This window comes from Bufo gargarizans, chromosome 6, assembly GCF_014858855.1.
Source record: "Bufo gargarizans isolate SCDJY-AF-19 chromosome 6, ASM1485885v1, whole genome shotgun sequence".
Taxonomy (NCBI): Eukaryota; Metazoa; Chordata; class Amphibia; order Anura; family Bufonidae; genus Bufo; species Bufo gargarizans.
Genome location: NC_058085.1, coordinates 140,583,445 through 140,597,756, shown reverse-complemented (window position 1 = coordinate 140,597,756; position 14,312 = coordinate 140,583,445). Strand labels below are relative to the sequence as shown.

Here is a 14,312-nt window from a genome sequence, read left to right as displayed (position 1 = left end):
AATACTTCTAATATGTGCCAGTATAAAACATGCTCCCTTATAACGTGTGCCAGTGCAAAAAAAATTACCCCCTTTTAGTTCCCCCAGTCGAACGATGTCACCATAGAGGCCCCCTAATAATGTGTTCCAGTACAAAAATGCCCCTTTTTAGCGCCCCTAATGTCCCCATACAGTTTCCCCCAGTTTCTAAAATAATGACACCCCCCCTCCCTTGTGGCCCAACAGCATGTTGCCTAAAAAAAAAACTAAAATACTTACCTCTATTCTCCTGTCAGAAATGATCTCTTCTAGTCTGTTCCCTGCGCTGTATGCAGCATGGCTTAGGCAGCGAGAAGATGATGATGATGACACAGCCTCTAATAGACTACAGGCACTAGAACTAAATCCTATTAGAACGAACACTAGGGCAGGGAGACATTGCTCCCTTGCCCGTCGCAGCATTGAACTATATCGCTGTCCTGAGAACAGTGATACAGTTGAATATGCAGAGATGAATACTTCCACAATGAAAGCACCCATTGCCCAAGGCCTTTCTGCTGCCCCCCACCTGGTGCTGTCTGAGGCAATAGCCTCACCTCACCTCATTGGCGGTGCACCACTGGGTAGTACTAATGTCCCCATAATGCCCCCTTGTAATAATAAAGACCCCTTTGGAGTGGCATAAGGTGCCAAGGAAAAATAAACTCAAATACCTCACTCTGGTTCCATGCTACTGTCTACGATGTGCCACCTGTGCTGTCCTCTGATGGGCAGAGTGCCTGTTCCTAGGAGAGTGAATGGCGGGGCAGTATGGTTGAATGTGGGGAGACCCTAGCAACCAGCAAAAAAAAAAAAGCTTACTGTCCCACGTACCCTCTAACCCTATGACCTCTGACGTACATGTAGGATGAGAAACAGAGACATAGATAGATTTAGATAGCATGATAGACAGATAGATTAGATAACATAGTAGATAGATGATGGATAGACAGATTTAGATAGCATGATAGATAGATTGCAGTGGACAGATAATTAGATAAAATAGTAGATAGATAGATAGATAGATAGATAAATAGATAGAAAGACAGATTTAGATAGCATAGTAGATAGAAAGATTTAGATAGCATGATAGATAGCATAGTAGATAGACAAACAGATTAATAACATGGGAAGAATTGCTAGCGGAGGAGACCGGTGCATTTACATGCAGCAATCTCCTCCAGTGTATGGGGAGGAGCGATCGCTAATGCCATCACTCTTCTCCATACAGACTCATTGTTTCCCAGTGGCAGATTGTGCTTACACAGCATGATCTGCCATTGGGATAACAAGGATTTTTTGTGCTGCACAAACGAAACGTCATTTCCCGTGTAAAGAGCCCTTTAGGCTACGTCTACACGACGACATTTGTCGTGCGACATCTTGTTGCACTAATGTCGCGAGACAATTTTTATAATGGCAGTCTATGGTGTCGCACTGCAACATGCTGCGACTGCGACGCAACAGTCGCAGAAAATCCATTCGAGATGGATGATTTTTCTGCGACTGTTGCGCCGCAGTCGCAGCATGTTGCATGTTGCAGTGCAACACCATAGACTGCCATTATAAAAATTGTTGCGTGACATTAGTGCAACAAAATGTTGCGCTACAAATGTTGCAGTGTAGTTGTGCCCTATCTGTCGCGCAACTTATTGTCATCATGTAGACGTAGCCTAAAATAGCATAGTAGATAGAAAGATTTAGATAGCATGATAGCATAGCAGATAGATAGGCAGATAAACAGATTAGATAAGATAGATAGATAGATAGATAGATAGATAGATAGATAGATAGACTAATAGATTGGATACCATACCAGATAGATAGATGATATATCAGATAACATAGTTGATAGACAGATTAGACAACATATTTATTATATAAATACATAGATTAGACAGCATAGTTGATATATATATATATATATATATATATATATATAATGGATAAAATTAGATAGATAGATAACATAGTACAGTGATGGCGAACCTATGGCACGGGTGCCAGAGGCGGCACTCAGAGCCCTCTCTGTGGGCACCCGCACTGTGAAAAAAGTCTATGGTGTACCAATATGCCTTAGACTTTTCCTATGAACAGCACAGGCAGGGCACTGACTGTAGGCAGGCTATTATAGCTACATGATAAAGTACATAAAGATATACTATATTGGACTGTAGTATTCAGGTTACATTGCCGTGTTGGCACTTTACGATAAATAAGTGGGTTTTGGTTTGCAGTTTGTGCACTCGGCCTCTAAAAGGTTCGCCATCACTGACATAGTAGATCGATAGAATAGATATTAGATAAAATAGTTATAAAATAGAATAGTTATGAGAAAATAGATACTAAGATTAGAGAGCATATAGATGAGATATATAGATAAGTGGATACTAGATAGATAAATATTAGATAGATGATGGATAAAAATTAGAGAGACACATAGATAAAAATTAGACAGACGGATGGATACATAGACACTAGACAGATAGATAGATATTAGGTAGATAGATCAATATATAGATATTAGAGGGATAGATAGATAAATATTAGACAGATAGAAGGATGGATGAATAGATAGATAATAGATAGATATTATATAAATAGATAGATACTATATAGATAGATAGATAACTATTAGACGGATGGATGGATAGATATTAGATAAATAATAGACGGATAGATAGATAGATAGATATTAGAAGGATAGATATATATTAGACAGATAGATACATAATAGATAGATACTTGATTGATTGATTGATAGATAGATATTAGATAGATGGATACATAGATGGTAGATATATATTAGAAGGATAGAGTACAGAGTGAAGCTTCATTCATTGTGACACTACAAGACAATTCCTGTCACCCACAGCCTGATGTGCACTACAAATCCCACCTCCTCTCTACACACCTTGAATGTTTATCCAACCAGAGTAAGGGTGTGTCGGATGTCAGCCAATCAGCAACAAGGTGTGCCCTGTCCCTTTAAACTGGTCAGGAGTGAGCAGCGGCCAGTGATCAGAGCAGCAGGAGGAGAGAGATGAGGAGCAGAGCCCAGTGTGCACCATGCCAGCCGGCCTCCACCTGTTCCTGGCCGCCCTGCCTCTGCTCACCCTTCTAGGACAGCCTGTGGACTCCTATTTTGGGTGAGAAACCACTTATTACCTTGTTCTGTCGCCATCCAATACTCTGAAGCTGCACACAGAAGATGTAGTATTGTCCTCATGTATTCCCTGTAACAGACTGCGTGTACGTTTGGCTGGAGGTGACTTTCTTTAGAGAAGAGTACTATAGGATGTGATGTGAGTACATAGATATAATGCAGATCTCTTCAGTTTCTTACATTGCTAGCCTGCAAACATCTGGGGGAAACTACCAGTCCCAGTATTCCCTGTGTGAGTATTACATACACTTCTGAGGAAACTACACATGCTAGTATTCCCTTTGCAGTTATTATGTATACCTGTGGGAAAGGTACAGCTCTCAGGTTTCCCATGTAATCATTTCCTAAACCTCTGGTGGGGAACTACAAGTCCAAGCATCTCCATTCTGGTTATACAGGTCTGAATAGTTTGCATATCTCTGGAGCAGTGGTCTGTCCCAGCATGCTGGAAGTTGTAGTTTTGCAATAGCTGGTGAGCCACAGGTTAAAGACCAGTGCTGCATAAGGATTACATGTAGCAGTATGCCAAGTATAGGAGTTTTACATACAGCAAAGGCTAATAATATTAGTATTTTGAAAACCTCTGGGGGGACTACAAGTCCTATAATTTCCTGCCTAGTTATTACGCACTGCCCTGGCTGCAATCTCTGGAACTCACTGGTGATCATTACTGTCCCCTATGTATCCTATCTGCCATAATTCATCCATGTTATTACCGTGACCAGACTGGAGATTATTACATTATAACTAATTTCTCACAGGGCAGAGATTATTTGCAAAGCTTTCATCTCCATCAGCTTTACACATGAAAATAGTTTTATTGAAGAAAAAAGTATACAGTATATCCTATAAATCTGTGTGTGTGTGTGTGTGTATATATATATATATATATATATATATATATATATACACACACAGACGAATATATATTCCTATCTATCAATGTATTAATAATCATAATACATTTGCATACCTGGTCAGTTTGTATTACACTTGACTTCATAGGTTGTTCTTTACTAAAAGGAAATTAACATACTTTTTGTTTTAATTATTTTTTTAATGAAATGTAAACATTTAGATTATTAAAGCAAATATTATTCCAAGCCATATAAAAATATTGTAAATACATTTTGCATGTGTGTACATTATTTTTTTCAATTTAAGGGTTAAGGCAACCCGATAAATGCATATTTTTCATCTTCTTTTCTCACACTTCTATCCCAGAGATTTCCCTTTCCTGTTTTCTCAGAGTCGTTTTTTTCCTCCCAGTGTAGAACATCTCATTCTCTCTCTCTCTCTTTTCGATGATTCACACAGAGCTTGGAGACCTTGAATTGAATATTTTTTTTTTCCCAAAAAATATTTACATTCATAAGATCACATAATATGGGTAATAGCAGGTGATGGGAAAGCGGGCAGATACGGTCGTCCTCCAGCTGTACACCATGTGTGTGTTTGTGATTGTGAAATAATAATAAAAACATTTTCTGAACTTTTAATAGCTGTAACATAAAAACTCTATGAGGGTTCAGTTACTAGATGTGGTGGAAGTAAGCTCTCCTCTCCATCTTTCCGATCATAGTAAGGGAATAATGGGGGGGCTTTAGAGATTAAAATAAATAAAAAAGTAGATAACGAAAAATAAGAAATTAAAAAAGGGTTAATTAGTTTATAAATGTAAGTTACAAAAGACTTGTCTAAAAAAAATCTCTGAAATAGATGATGGGTAGAGAAGTTCATTGCCATGTTATTTTTGAGACTTTTGTGATACATTTGATGAAATTTCTGTGAAGGAAAATCTGTTCCACACATCTGAATGACAAATCCTATTCACATGTATGGAATTGTTACTGCTGTGTATGAATATACCTTTATAATGTCAAAGGTCTATTTTGTTTAGAATATAAATTGTTTGCGTTTCTACTGCCAGGGTAGATAAATATCTAATATCATTTAAAAAAAGCCTGAATACTATGTTTCCAGGAAAGTTTTGAATGAAAAATCATACATAAAATAAAAAGGGCTTATTCACATCTGAGTCAGAGGCTTTGTTGGGGGCCTTTTTTCTCTGCTAAAGGTACTTTCACACTTGCGTTTTTCTTTTCCAGCATAGAGTTCCGTCCTGGGGGCTCTATACCGGAAAAGAACTGATCAGTTTTATCCTAATGCATTCTAAATGGAGAGCAATCCGTTCAGGATGTCGTCAGTTCAATCTTTTTGACTTTTCAGGACGGAGATAATACGGTTTTATCTCTGGACAAAAAAAGTAACACTTGCCTGAATGCATTTTTTCCCATAGTAATGTATTAGTGCATTCAAATCGCCGCATTGTCAGATCCGGTATTCCTTAAAAAATGTGAAATAAATTAATACCGGATCCGTTTTGCCAGATGACATCGGAAAAACAGATCCGGTATTGCAATGCATTTTTCTGACTGATCGGTCATTTTTCTGACTGATCAGGATCCTGATAAGTCTGAAAAATGCCTGATCAGTCAGAAAAAATGCCATGCGTTTGCATACAGTTTTCCTGACCAGGCAGGCAGTTCAGGCAACGGAACTGCCTGTCGGAATCAAACAATGCAAGTGTGAAAGTACCCTAAAAGAGATGACTCCTAGAACTGAGCAGAACAACAGAAATAACTGTAAATAGGGACTCAATTGATAAATGTGTGTATATGTATATATATATATATATATATACTTTGAATATAAAAAAGATAGTGTATGTAAATCTAAACAGGTTTTTGGTTACCAAATTATTAATGTTATAAATAAAAATATCTAGAATATAGAGATGTATTGCAACTTGAACATCACAATAATGCAACATACAGTAGAGCAGCAGCAGAGTTTTGCTAAGACTTAGATTTTTGTTTGAAAAAAGTAAAAATATTGCTATAGTATAATACCACATGTGAATTGAAAAGAACTTTATGTCGAATACAATTTGGTGGATTATTACAGTATAATCATGCATAGATTAAAAAAGGCACACATGTTTGGGTTCCTTTTAAGAAATCACCTCTTTGGGCACTGTTTCTGAAGGTGCCTTAATCTCATACAATCCCATATATTTTATATTTAGCAGCAAAAGAAACAACTTCTTGATTGCCAGTTGCTGGATTAAAAGAATTTTACTGCATTTTAAAATTATAACTGGAGATAATACATGAAGTCGGAGTAGGTATGCAGCAAACAATCTGTATTCTCAAGCAGCTGGAGTAGAAAATGAAACAAGAAAATGCTAGCATAGTAAATGATATAATCCGGCCACTTCACAGCCACAAAAGTTCAGAAAAGCATAAAATACTAATTGATTGTCTGCTCATTATGCATAATGTGTTTGAAGCCACCTCTACATAGGCCTCTTTAACACAAGCGTATTGAAATCCGTCAGTATTCTGGCTCTGGATTATGCTTTGATATTGTCACTAGAATTGCGCCAGGATTTCATCAGGATTTACAGTATTCTTTCCTCCCTGCACTTTTGATGCACTCCCATAAACTGTAATGTGCTGTGGATTTTAAATACTGATGGAAATTATATGGCCATGTGAAGAGCTCTATTGATTAACATTACCAGCAGATTCCAGTACATAAAATCTGGGCCATATACTGATTGAAAATACGCTCAAGTGAAAGAGGCCATAGTGTGATAAAACAGCCAACCCAAACTGTCCAAAGTGCTAGCTGGTATTGAAATGACAATACAAAATCAAGAGGCTCATTATTAACTAAGATGGAGCTAGAAGTCAATCACAACCCAGCATAGATCCTACAGTGATTTGCTTCACCTACCCTATCATATCATATCAATTTATTGGCTTTTCTAGATCTGATCATATATGGGAAGATATCTCCCAAAAATGATGGTCTTCTTGTCTTTGGACCTGGGCAAAAGACCAGATTCCACTGGATCTACAGTGGTGTCTACGCCTCCCTTTTATATGAGTATAAAGAAGATTCTGTTAACCTTCTATCATACTTATAGATTCAAGTAATTAGAAAATCTATGAGGGTCATCATTTCTGCAGATATGATATACGTTCATGCATACGTCCGTATTTAGAAGTCAACCACAACCCAGAATGGAGCCTACAGTGATCTGCTTTATCTACCCTATATACAAAAATGTCTAGATATCAACTTATTGGCCTTTCTAGATCTGATCATATATGGGAAGATCTCTCTCCAAAAATAATGGTCTTAAGGTAATCAGAAAATCTATAAGGGTCATCATTTCTGCAGATATGATTTAGGCTTTATGCACACGTCCATATTTAGGTCTGCAAACAAAAGATACACCAAATACGGATACTTTCCATGTGCATTCCACTTCTTTCTCACTCCCATCAATAGAATGAACTTGTCTCAAATACAGACAAGAATAGGACATGTTGTATAATTTCCAGAATGGCCACACAGATCTGAAAAATTATGAATGTGTGCAGGGCCCAGTAGAATTTAATAGGTCAGTGTGCTATTCGCAAAAAGTGCAAAGTGCACGGATGAAGAACATGATCATGTGAATGATGCTATACTCCAAAAGTATACCAATGGAGAATACTGGCCATGTGTGATACTAAACTATAGCCATCAAAACATAACCTTTTGTTTTTGGGACTCTCCACAGGCTAACTAGCAAGGAGTCACTCTCACAGTACACTTCACCGTCATCTGTAATTGGCAGCAACCACAATCGACCCCACCTCAAACAGTGTGATCTGCTGCCCCTTACACGGAGGCAGAAGAGATTGTGTCGAAAAGAACCAGGTTTGGCAGAAGCACTGAAGGAAGCAGTTCGATTGGGTATTGTGGAATGCCAATACCAACTACGCAGTGAACGCTGGAACTGCAGTCTACAAGGCAGGGGGAGTCTCTTAAAAAGAGGTAAGGAATTTATATGCTCTTGTGGCAAACAATACATCAGGAGAACCAAAGAAAAGTTCAGCTAACCTCTACAGCTTTATCCAGACTGCTAGGTGCACGGAAAACCCAGAGAGGAGCAGGTGAACATGCAAGATAAAATCCACTGGCTTTATTGAAGAGATAAAACAACACCATGTAGCAAAACAGCACATATCTTTCCTACACGTTTTGAACCCTGCAGTTCTTAGGGCTCTTTCACACCTGCGTTATAGTCTTCCGGCATAGAGTTCCGTCGTCGGGGCTCTATGCCGGAAGAATACTGATCAGGATTATCCTAATGCATTCTGAATGGACAGTCCGTCCTTCAGGATGCATCAGGATGTCTTCCGTTCCGGAACGGAACGTTTTTTGGCCGCAGCAAATAGCGCAGCATGCTGCGCTTTTTGCTCCGGCCAAAAATCCGGAACACTTGCCGCAAGGCCGGATCCGGAATGAATGCCCATTGAAAGGCATTGATCCGGATCCGGCCTTAAGCTAAACGTCGTTTCGGCGCATTGCCGGATGCGACGTTTAGCTTTTTCTCAATGGTTACCATGGCTGCCGGGACGCTAAAGTCCTGGCAGCCATGGTAAACTGTAGTGGGGAGCGGGGAGCAGCATACTTACCGTCCGTGCGACTCCCGGGGCGCTCCAGAGTGACGTCAGGGCGCCCCAGGCACATGGATGACGTGATCGCATGGATCACATGATCCATGCGCATGGGGCGCTCTGACGTCATTCTGGAGCGCCCCGGGAGCCGCACGGATGGTAAGTATGCTGCTCCCCCGCTCCCCGCTCCTACTATGGCAACCAGGACTTTAATAGCGTCCTGGGTGCCATAGTAACACTGAAAGCATTTTGAAGACGGATCCGTCTTCAAATGCTTTCAGTACACTTGCGTTTTTCCGGATCCGGCGTGTAATTCCGGCAAGTGGAGTACACGCCGGATCCGGACAACGCAAGTGTGAAGGAGGCCTTAATCATGGCTCGGTTCTTATCAATACAGTTGAGTGGTGGATTCTTCAGGAGAAGTTGCAATCCCTATCAGTTTGGGGGTAGCGGCAGAGTTTAGGCCACATAGGAGAGTTGGTTTCATATACAGGTCCTTCTAAAAAAATTAGCATATTGTGATAAAGTTCATTATTTTCTGTAATGTACTGATAAACATTAGACTTTCATATATTTTAGATTCATTACACACCAACTGAAGTAGTTCAAGCCTTTTATTGTTTTAATATTGATGATTTTGGCATACAGCTCATGAAAACCCAAATTTCCTATCTCTAAAAATTAGCATATTTCATCCGACCAATAAAAGAAAAGTGTTTTTAATACAAAAAAAGTCAACCTTCAAATAATTATGTTCAGTTACGCACTCAATACTTGGTCGGGAATCCTTTTGCAGAAATGACTGCTTCAATGCGGCGTGGCATGGAGGCAATCAGCCTGTGGCACTGCTGAGGTGTTATGGAGGCCCAGGATACTTCCATAGCGGCCTTAAGCTCATCCAGAGTGTTGGGTCTTGCGTCTCTCAACTTTCTCTTCCCAATATCCCACAGATTCTCTATGGGGTTCAGGTCAGGAGAGTTGGCAGGCCAATTGAGCACAGTAATACCATGGTCAGTAAACCATTTACCAGTGGTTTTGGCACTGTGAGCAGGTGCCAGGTCGTGCTGAAAAATGAAATCTTCATCTCCATAAAGCTTTTCAGCAGATGGAAGCATGAAGTGCTCCAAAATCTCCTGATAGCTAGCTGCATTGACCCTGCCCTTGATAAAACACAGTGGACCAACACCAGCAGCTGACATGGCACCCCAGACCATCACTGACTGTGGGTACTTGACACTGGACTTCAGGCATTTTGGCATTTCCCTCTCCCCAGTCTTCCTCCAGACTCTGGCACCTTGATTTCCGAATGACATGCAACAGTCCAGTGCTGCTTCTCTGTAGCCCAGGTCAGGCGCTTCTGCCGCTGTTTCTGGTTCAAAAGTGGCTTGACCTGGGGAATGCGGCACCTGTAGCCCATTTCCTGCACACGCCTGTACACGGTGGCTCTGGATGTTTCTACTCCAGACTCAGTCCACTGCTTCCGCAGGTCCCCCAAGGTCTGGAATCGGTCTTTCTCCACAATCTTCCTCAGGGTCCGGTCACCTCTTCTCATTGTGCAGCGTTTTCTGCCACACTTTTTCCTTCCCACAGACTTCCCACTGAGGTGCCTTGATACAGCACTCTGGGAACAGCCTATTCGTTCAGAAATTTCTTTCTGTGTCTTACCCTCTTGCTTGAGGGTGTCAATGATGGCCTTCTGGACAGCAGTCAGGTCGGCAGTCTTACCCATGATTGCGGTTTTGAGTAATGAACCAGGCTGGGAGTTTTTAAAAGCCTCAGGAATATTTTGCAGGTGTTTAGAGTTAATTAGTTGATTCAGATGATTAGGTTAATAGCTCGTTTAGAGAACCTTTTCATGATATGCAAATTTTTTGAGATAGGAATTTGGGGTTTTCATGAGCTGTATGCCAAAATCATCAATATTAAAGCAATAAAAGGCTTGAACTACTTCAGTTGGTGTGTAATGATTCTAAAATATATGAAAGTCTAATGTTTATCAGTACATTACAAAATAAAGAACTTTTCTCACAATATGCTAATTTTTTTTAGAAGGACCTGTACATGCATATGAAAATGCTTAAAATAATAGAAATGTCTATTCTAATGTTCCTTTTTGTGCTAGGACTTTAGCATGACAATTGAAATTTCAGGAACATAGCTTGCAGATATAATGACTAGCCATATAGATAATCATATGCACTCTTTTCCAGGATTTAAAGAGACAGCCTTACTATATGCAGTGTCTTCTGCTGCTTTGACTCATTCGCTAGCTAAGGCTTGCAGTGGAGGTAAAATGGAACGTTGCACATGTGATGATTCTCCAGGGCTAGAGAGCCAGAGAGCATGGCAGTGGGGGGTCTGTGGAGATAATCTACGTCATAGCACTCGCTTTCTTCAGAACTTCTTGGGCCAAAGAAAAGGAGGAAGAGACATGAGAGCCAAGGTGGATCTGCACAACACCAATGCTGGAATAAAGGTGAGAAGCTCCTAGAGGCCTTGTTAGATCATGCATACAATTTAACCTACAGTACATGTAAACTTGGCAGGATACACAGTAAACCACTGTAAACTAGTAGAACAAAGCTCCTGTCATCATTCATGCTTACACCATACACATCTGGACATCAAAAGCATCAGAGACAAGAAAAGCAAAATTTGGTTGAGTCTGAGTAAAGAAGACTTATATTGAGATAATCTGAAAAAGCAAACAAGCACACAAACAATTACAAATGTGCATGTTCTCTATTTAGCAGCTACTATTTTGTCCCTCTAGCCAATTACTAGATATAAGGATTCAAAGAACATCAAAGGAGAATTCTTCATCCCCTAAGGCCTTGTAGTAAGCATAATTCCTCATTATGTTTGAATCACCGTTTTTTATGTACTAAAACTTGCTTTAGAGGCTGCTGCTTGGCATTGAGTGCTGCTGCCTAGTATTCTGGTAATCAGTCCTTCTCGGTTATCCTCTATACATTTAGGTAGAGTAGGAAAACATACACTGGAACACATGGATACCCCTAGGTCAGACATATTTATACACTAACAACAATTCTATAACCATGACAGTTAATGTCTTATATTTTTCTCATCTTCAGGCTGTAAAGAGTGGGCTAAAGACGACATGTAAATGCCATGGAGTATCCGGTTCATGTGCTGTTCGCACCTGTTGGAAACAACTCTCCCCTTTCCACGAAACAGGAGCTTTGCTCAAAGCAAAGTACGACAACGCGGTGAAAGTTCTGGGAGCCACTAATGAGGCAGTGGGAGGTCATGAGTCTTTAGGACACTCCTTTGGCCGTTCTCCACGATCCACTGATCTAGTCTACTTAGAGGATTCTCCCAGTTTCTGTCGTGCCAGTCGCTTTTCACCTGGTACTGCCGGGAGAGTGTGTTCTCGGGAGACCACCTGTGACAGTCTGTGCTGTGGAAGAGGGTACAACACGCAGAGTCGTATGGTCACCTTCTCCTGCCACTGCCAAGTGCATTGGTGTTGCCACGTGGAGTGTCAGAAGTGTGTACAGCAACAAGACACCTATACCTGCAAACAGTGACATTAAAGTGGAGGAGAGAAGCGAGACCACAGACTTGAAAGAGGTGGTTCGCCTCTTATCTTCCATCTGACTAGACTGCCATTACATGTGCCCTCCAATAATTTTTGGACGGACGGACCTTGTTGGAAGGTGTTTAGGCATCAAATACTTTTTGTTGCATTGACTCCATTGATACTATGGTTGGTGGGTCACAGATCAAGCCATGGTATATTATAGCTTTTTGCATGTCCCACAGGATCAATAACCACTATCTGATGAATACACCAATAGATTACTGAAGTATTGTAGTAGAAGCACACTGCCTGGACAATGTTCTGAGAAAACCGTTATTGTTAGTAAATCTGTCTACAGTACCTTTCCCTATTGGTGGGCTTACTACTGATGCTGAAGATTTTAGTGTATGAAAATGTAACTGTCTAGCAAATTAGTATATAATAGTAACGTGCAAGAGACAGATCTATCATGTGTGAGATGTCTATAAAGGGTTGAAGTGGTGGATGCCAAGTGTGCCCATTATATACCCCCCATAGGTAACCACAGTTCAGGGGAATCCATATTGTTGTTTCAAACTCACAGAATTGGTCAAGTAGAAAGTGTCTTCTGAGGGACTCCCTGCATCAGCTGAGGGAGCTGTATAGCAGGTGCTCTTAGTTTTTACCTCTTTAAGCCTTTATGGGCATCTGTATTTCAAGGGGTTATCCCATCTGGACAACCACTTTTTAGAACAAAGGCACTCAGTGATCAACTGATCACTACAGTCTAGTTTTTCTAGCCCTTGGTAATCAGCTATTAACGTTGTGTGGACATGGTACCGTTCAAATGAATGGGCAATCATGTCATATATGGTGGTAAGTCTATTACAGTAGGCATAGGCTACTTTGCACAGGCTTTCCAATGTGGTTTATAAAGGGGAGTACTGAAAAATAGCTGCTTACTTACAAGATGGAAATCTGGGTAGTGGCATACCTTCAATGGAGGCAAACCATGCAACTGCTACTTGATCTGAGGTGGGGGACCTGGTGGTGAAGTCCTTCTTCTCTTTTCAATATAAAAACACTGCATTAAAGTCAGATAAAGTGGATGAAGCCAGGTGTGACGTTTTAGTACAATTTTTTAAAATTAAAATCTTATGCCTAATTTAAAAAAAGAAAACTCATCATAAATCTGGGGCATTGCACTTTGCATTCTGCATTGTCTGGGGGGTGATTGACACTCATATAATGGGAAGCTGGGTGGGGCAGGGGGGTCCAAACAAAATTTTATTATAGGGACCTATGAGATCTGTGTAGGCCCCCTGCATCAGGGTAATGAATTTACAGCGAAAAATGAATCCTGTGCCCTACAAACATGCCACCACAAACACAGTCCCGCTATGGGAGAACCAATAATTCTACTTATCATTAATACGGTATATGGTAAAATAATATGTAAAAATCTATTTAAATATTTGCCTTTTTTACCTTGACAATTCTTCATGCATATCTGTAGTTAGGACTCAATAACGAGCACTGGGCCTTAACCTATTGAATTCACATTACAAAGTACAAGGCCCATACTTTCTACCTCGTGTGTACAAATCTACAACTATTTAAGTTATTTAAATCTGCAGTATTCACACTGCTTGAAGCCGCTTCCTGTCTGCTTTATAAAATTGTATATAGGTATTGGTTTTTCATTCAGTATTTATATTTTTTCCACTATGTACATAGGAGACGCTGCACTTCTGTTTATATATTGCTCCAATATAAACTAATTTTTTTTTGTAAATGACTGTGTATTTTTTATTGTTCCATAAATAATAATGTGCATGAAAATATTGTCCAGCATTTCCCTAATGACGACTAAAGTGAAAAAAAAACAAGAAAAAAATTCTAATCCATTGTACAGTACATTAAAAGATAAAACCTCTTCTATACATTTCATTGAAGATTTTGGTCTCCACATGTGAACAATATATTTGGGTGAAGAGGGATGCTTAAATGGGTTGTCCAGGTTTTTATTACTGATAGCCTATTCTCAAGATAGACCATCAATATCAGATCAGCAGGGGTCCAACAC

The 14,312-nt window shown here is 40.0% G+C and overlaps 1 protein-coding gene across 2 annotated transcripts; it reads left to right on the top strand.

Moving 5' to 3' along the window:
- Positions 1–3,049: 3,049 nt before the first annotated feature.
- On the top strand, positions 3,050–14,106 carry WNT9B (Wnt family member 9B). 2 transcript variants are annotated; one of them, XM_044298293.1, is made up of 4 exons: positions 3,050–3,167; positions 7,821–8,077; positions 10,914–11,179; positions 11,799–14,106. In XM_044298293.1, the coding sequence occupies exons 1-4, from the start codon at positions 3,088–3,090 to the stop codon at positions 12,252–12,254; spliced, it is 1,059 nt and encodes a 352-aa protein (XP_044154228.1). In that variant the 5' UTR covers positions 3,050–3,087; the 3' UTR covers positions 12,255–14,106. The 2 variants fall into 2 exon arrangements, with proteins under 2 accessions (XP_044154228.1, XP_044154229.1); XM_044298294.1 differs by lacking the exon at positions 3,050–3,167 and adding an exon at positions 3,210–3,323.
- Positions 14,107–14,312: the final 206 nt, after the last annotated feature.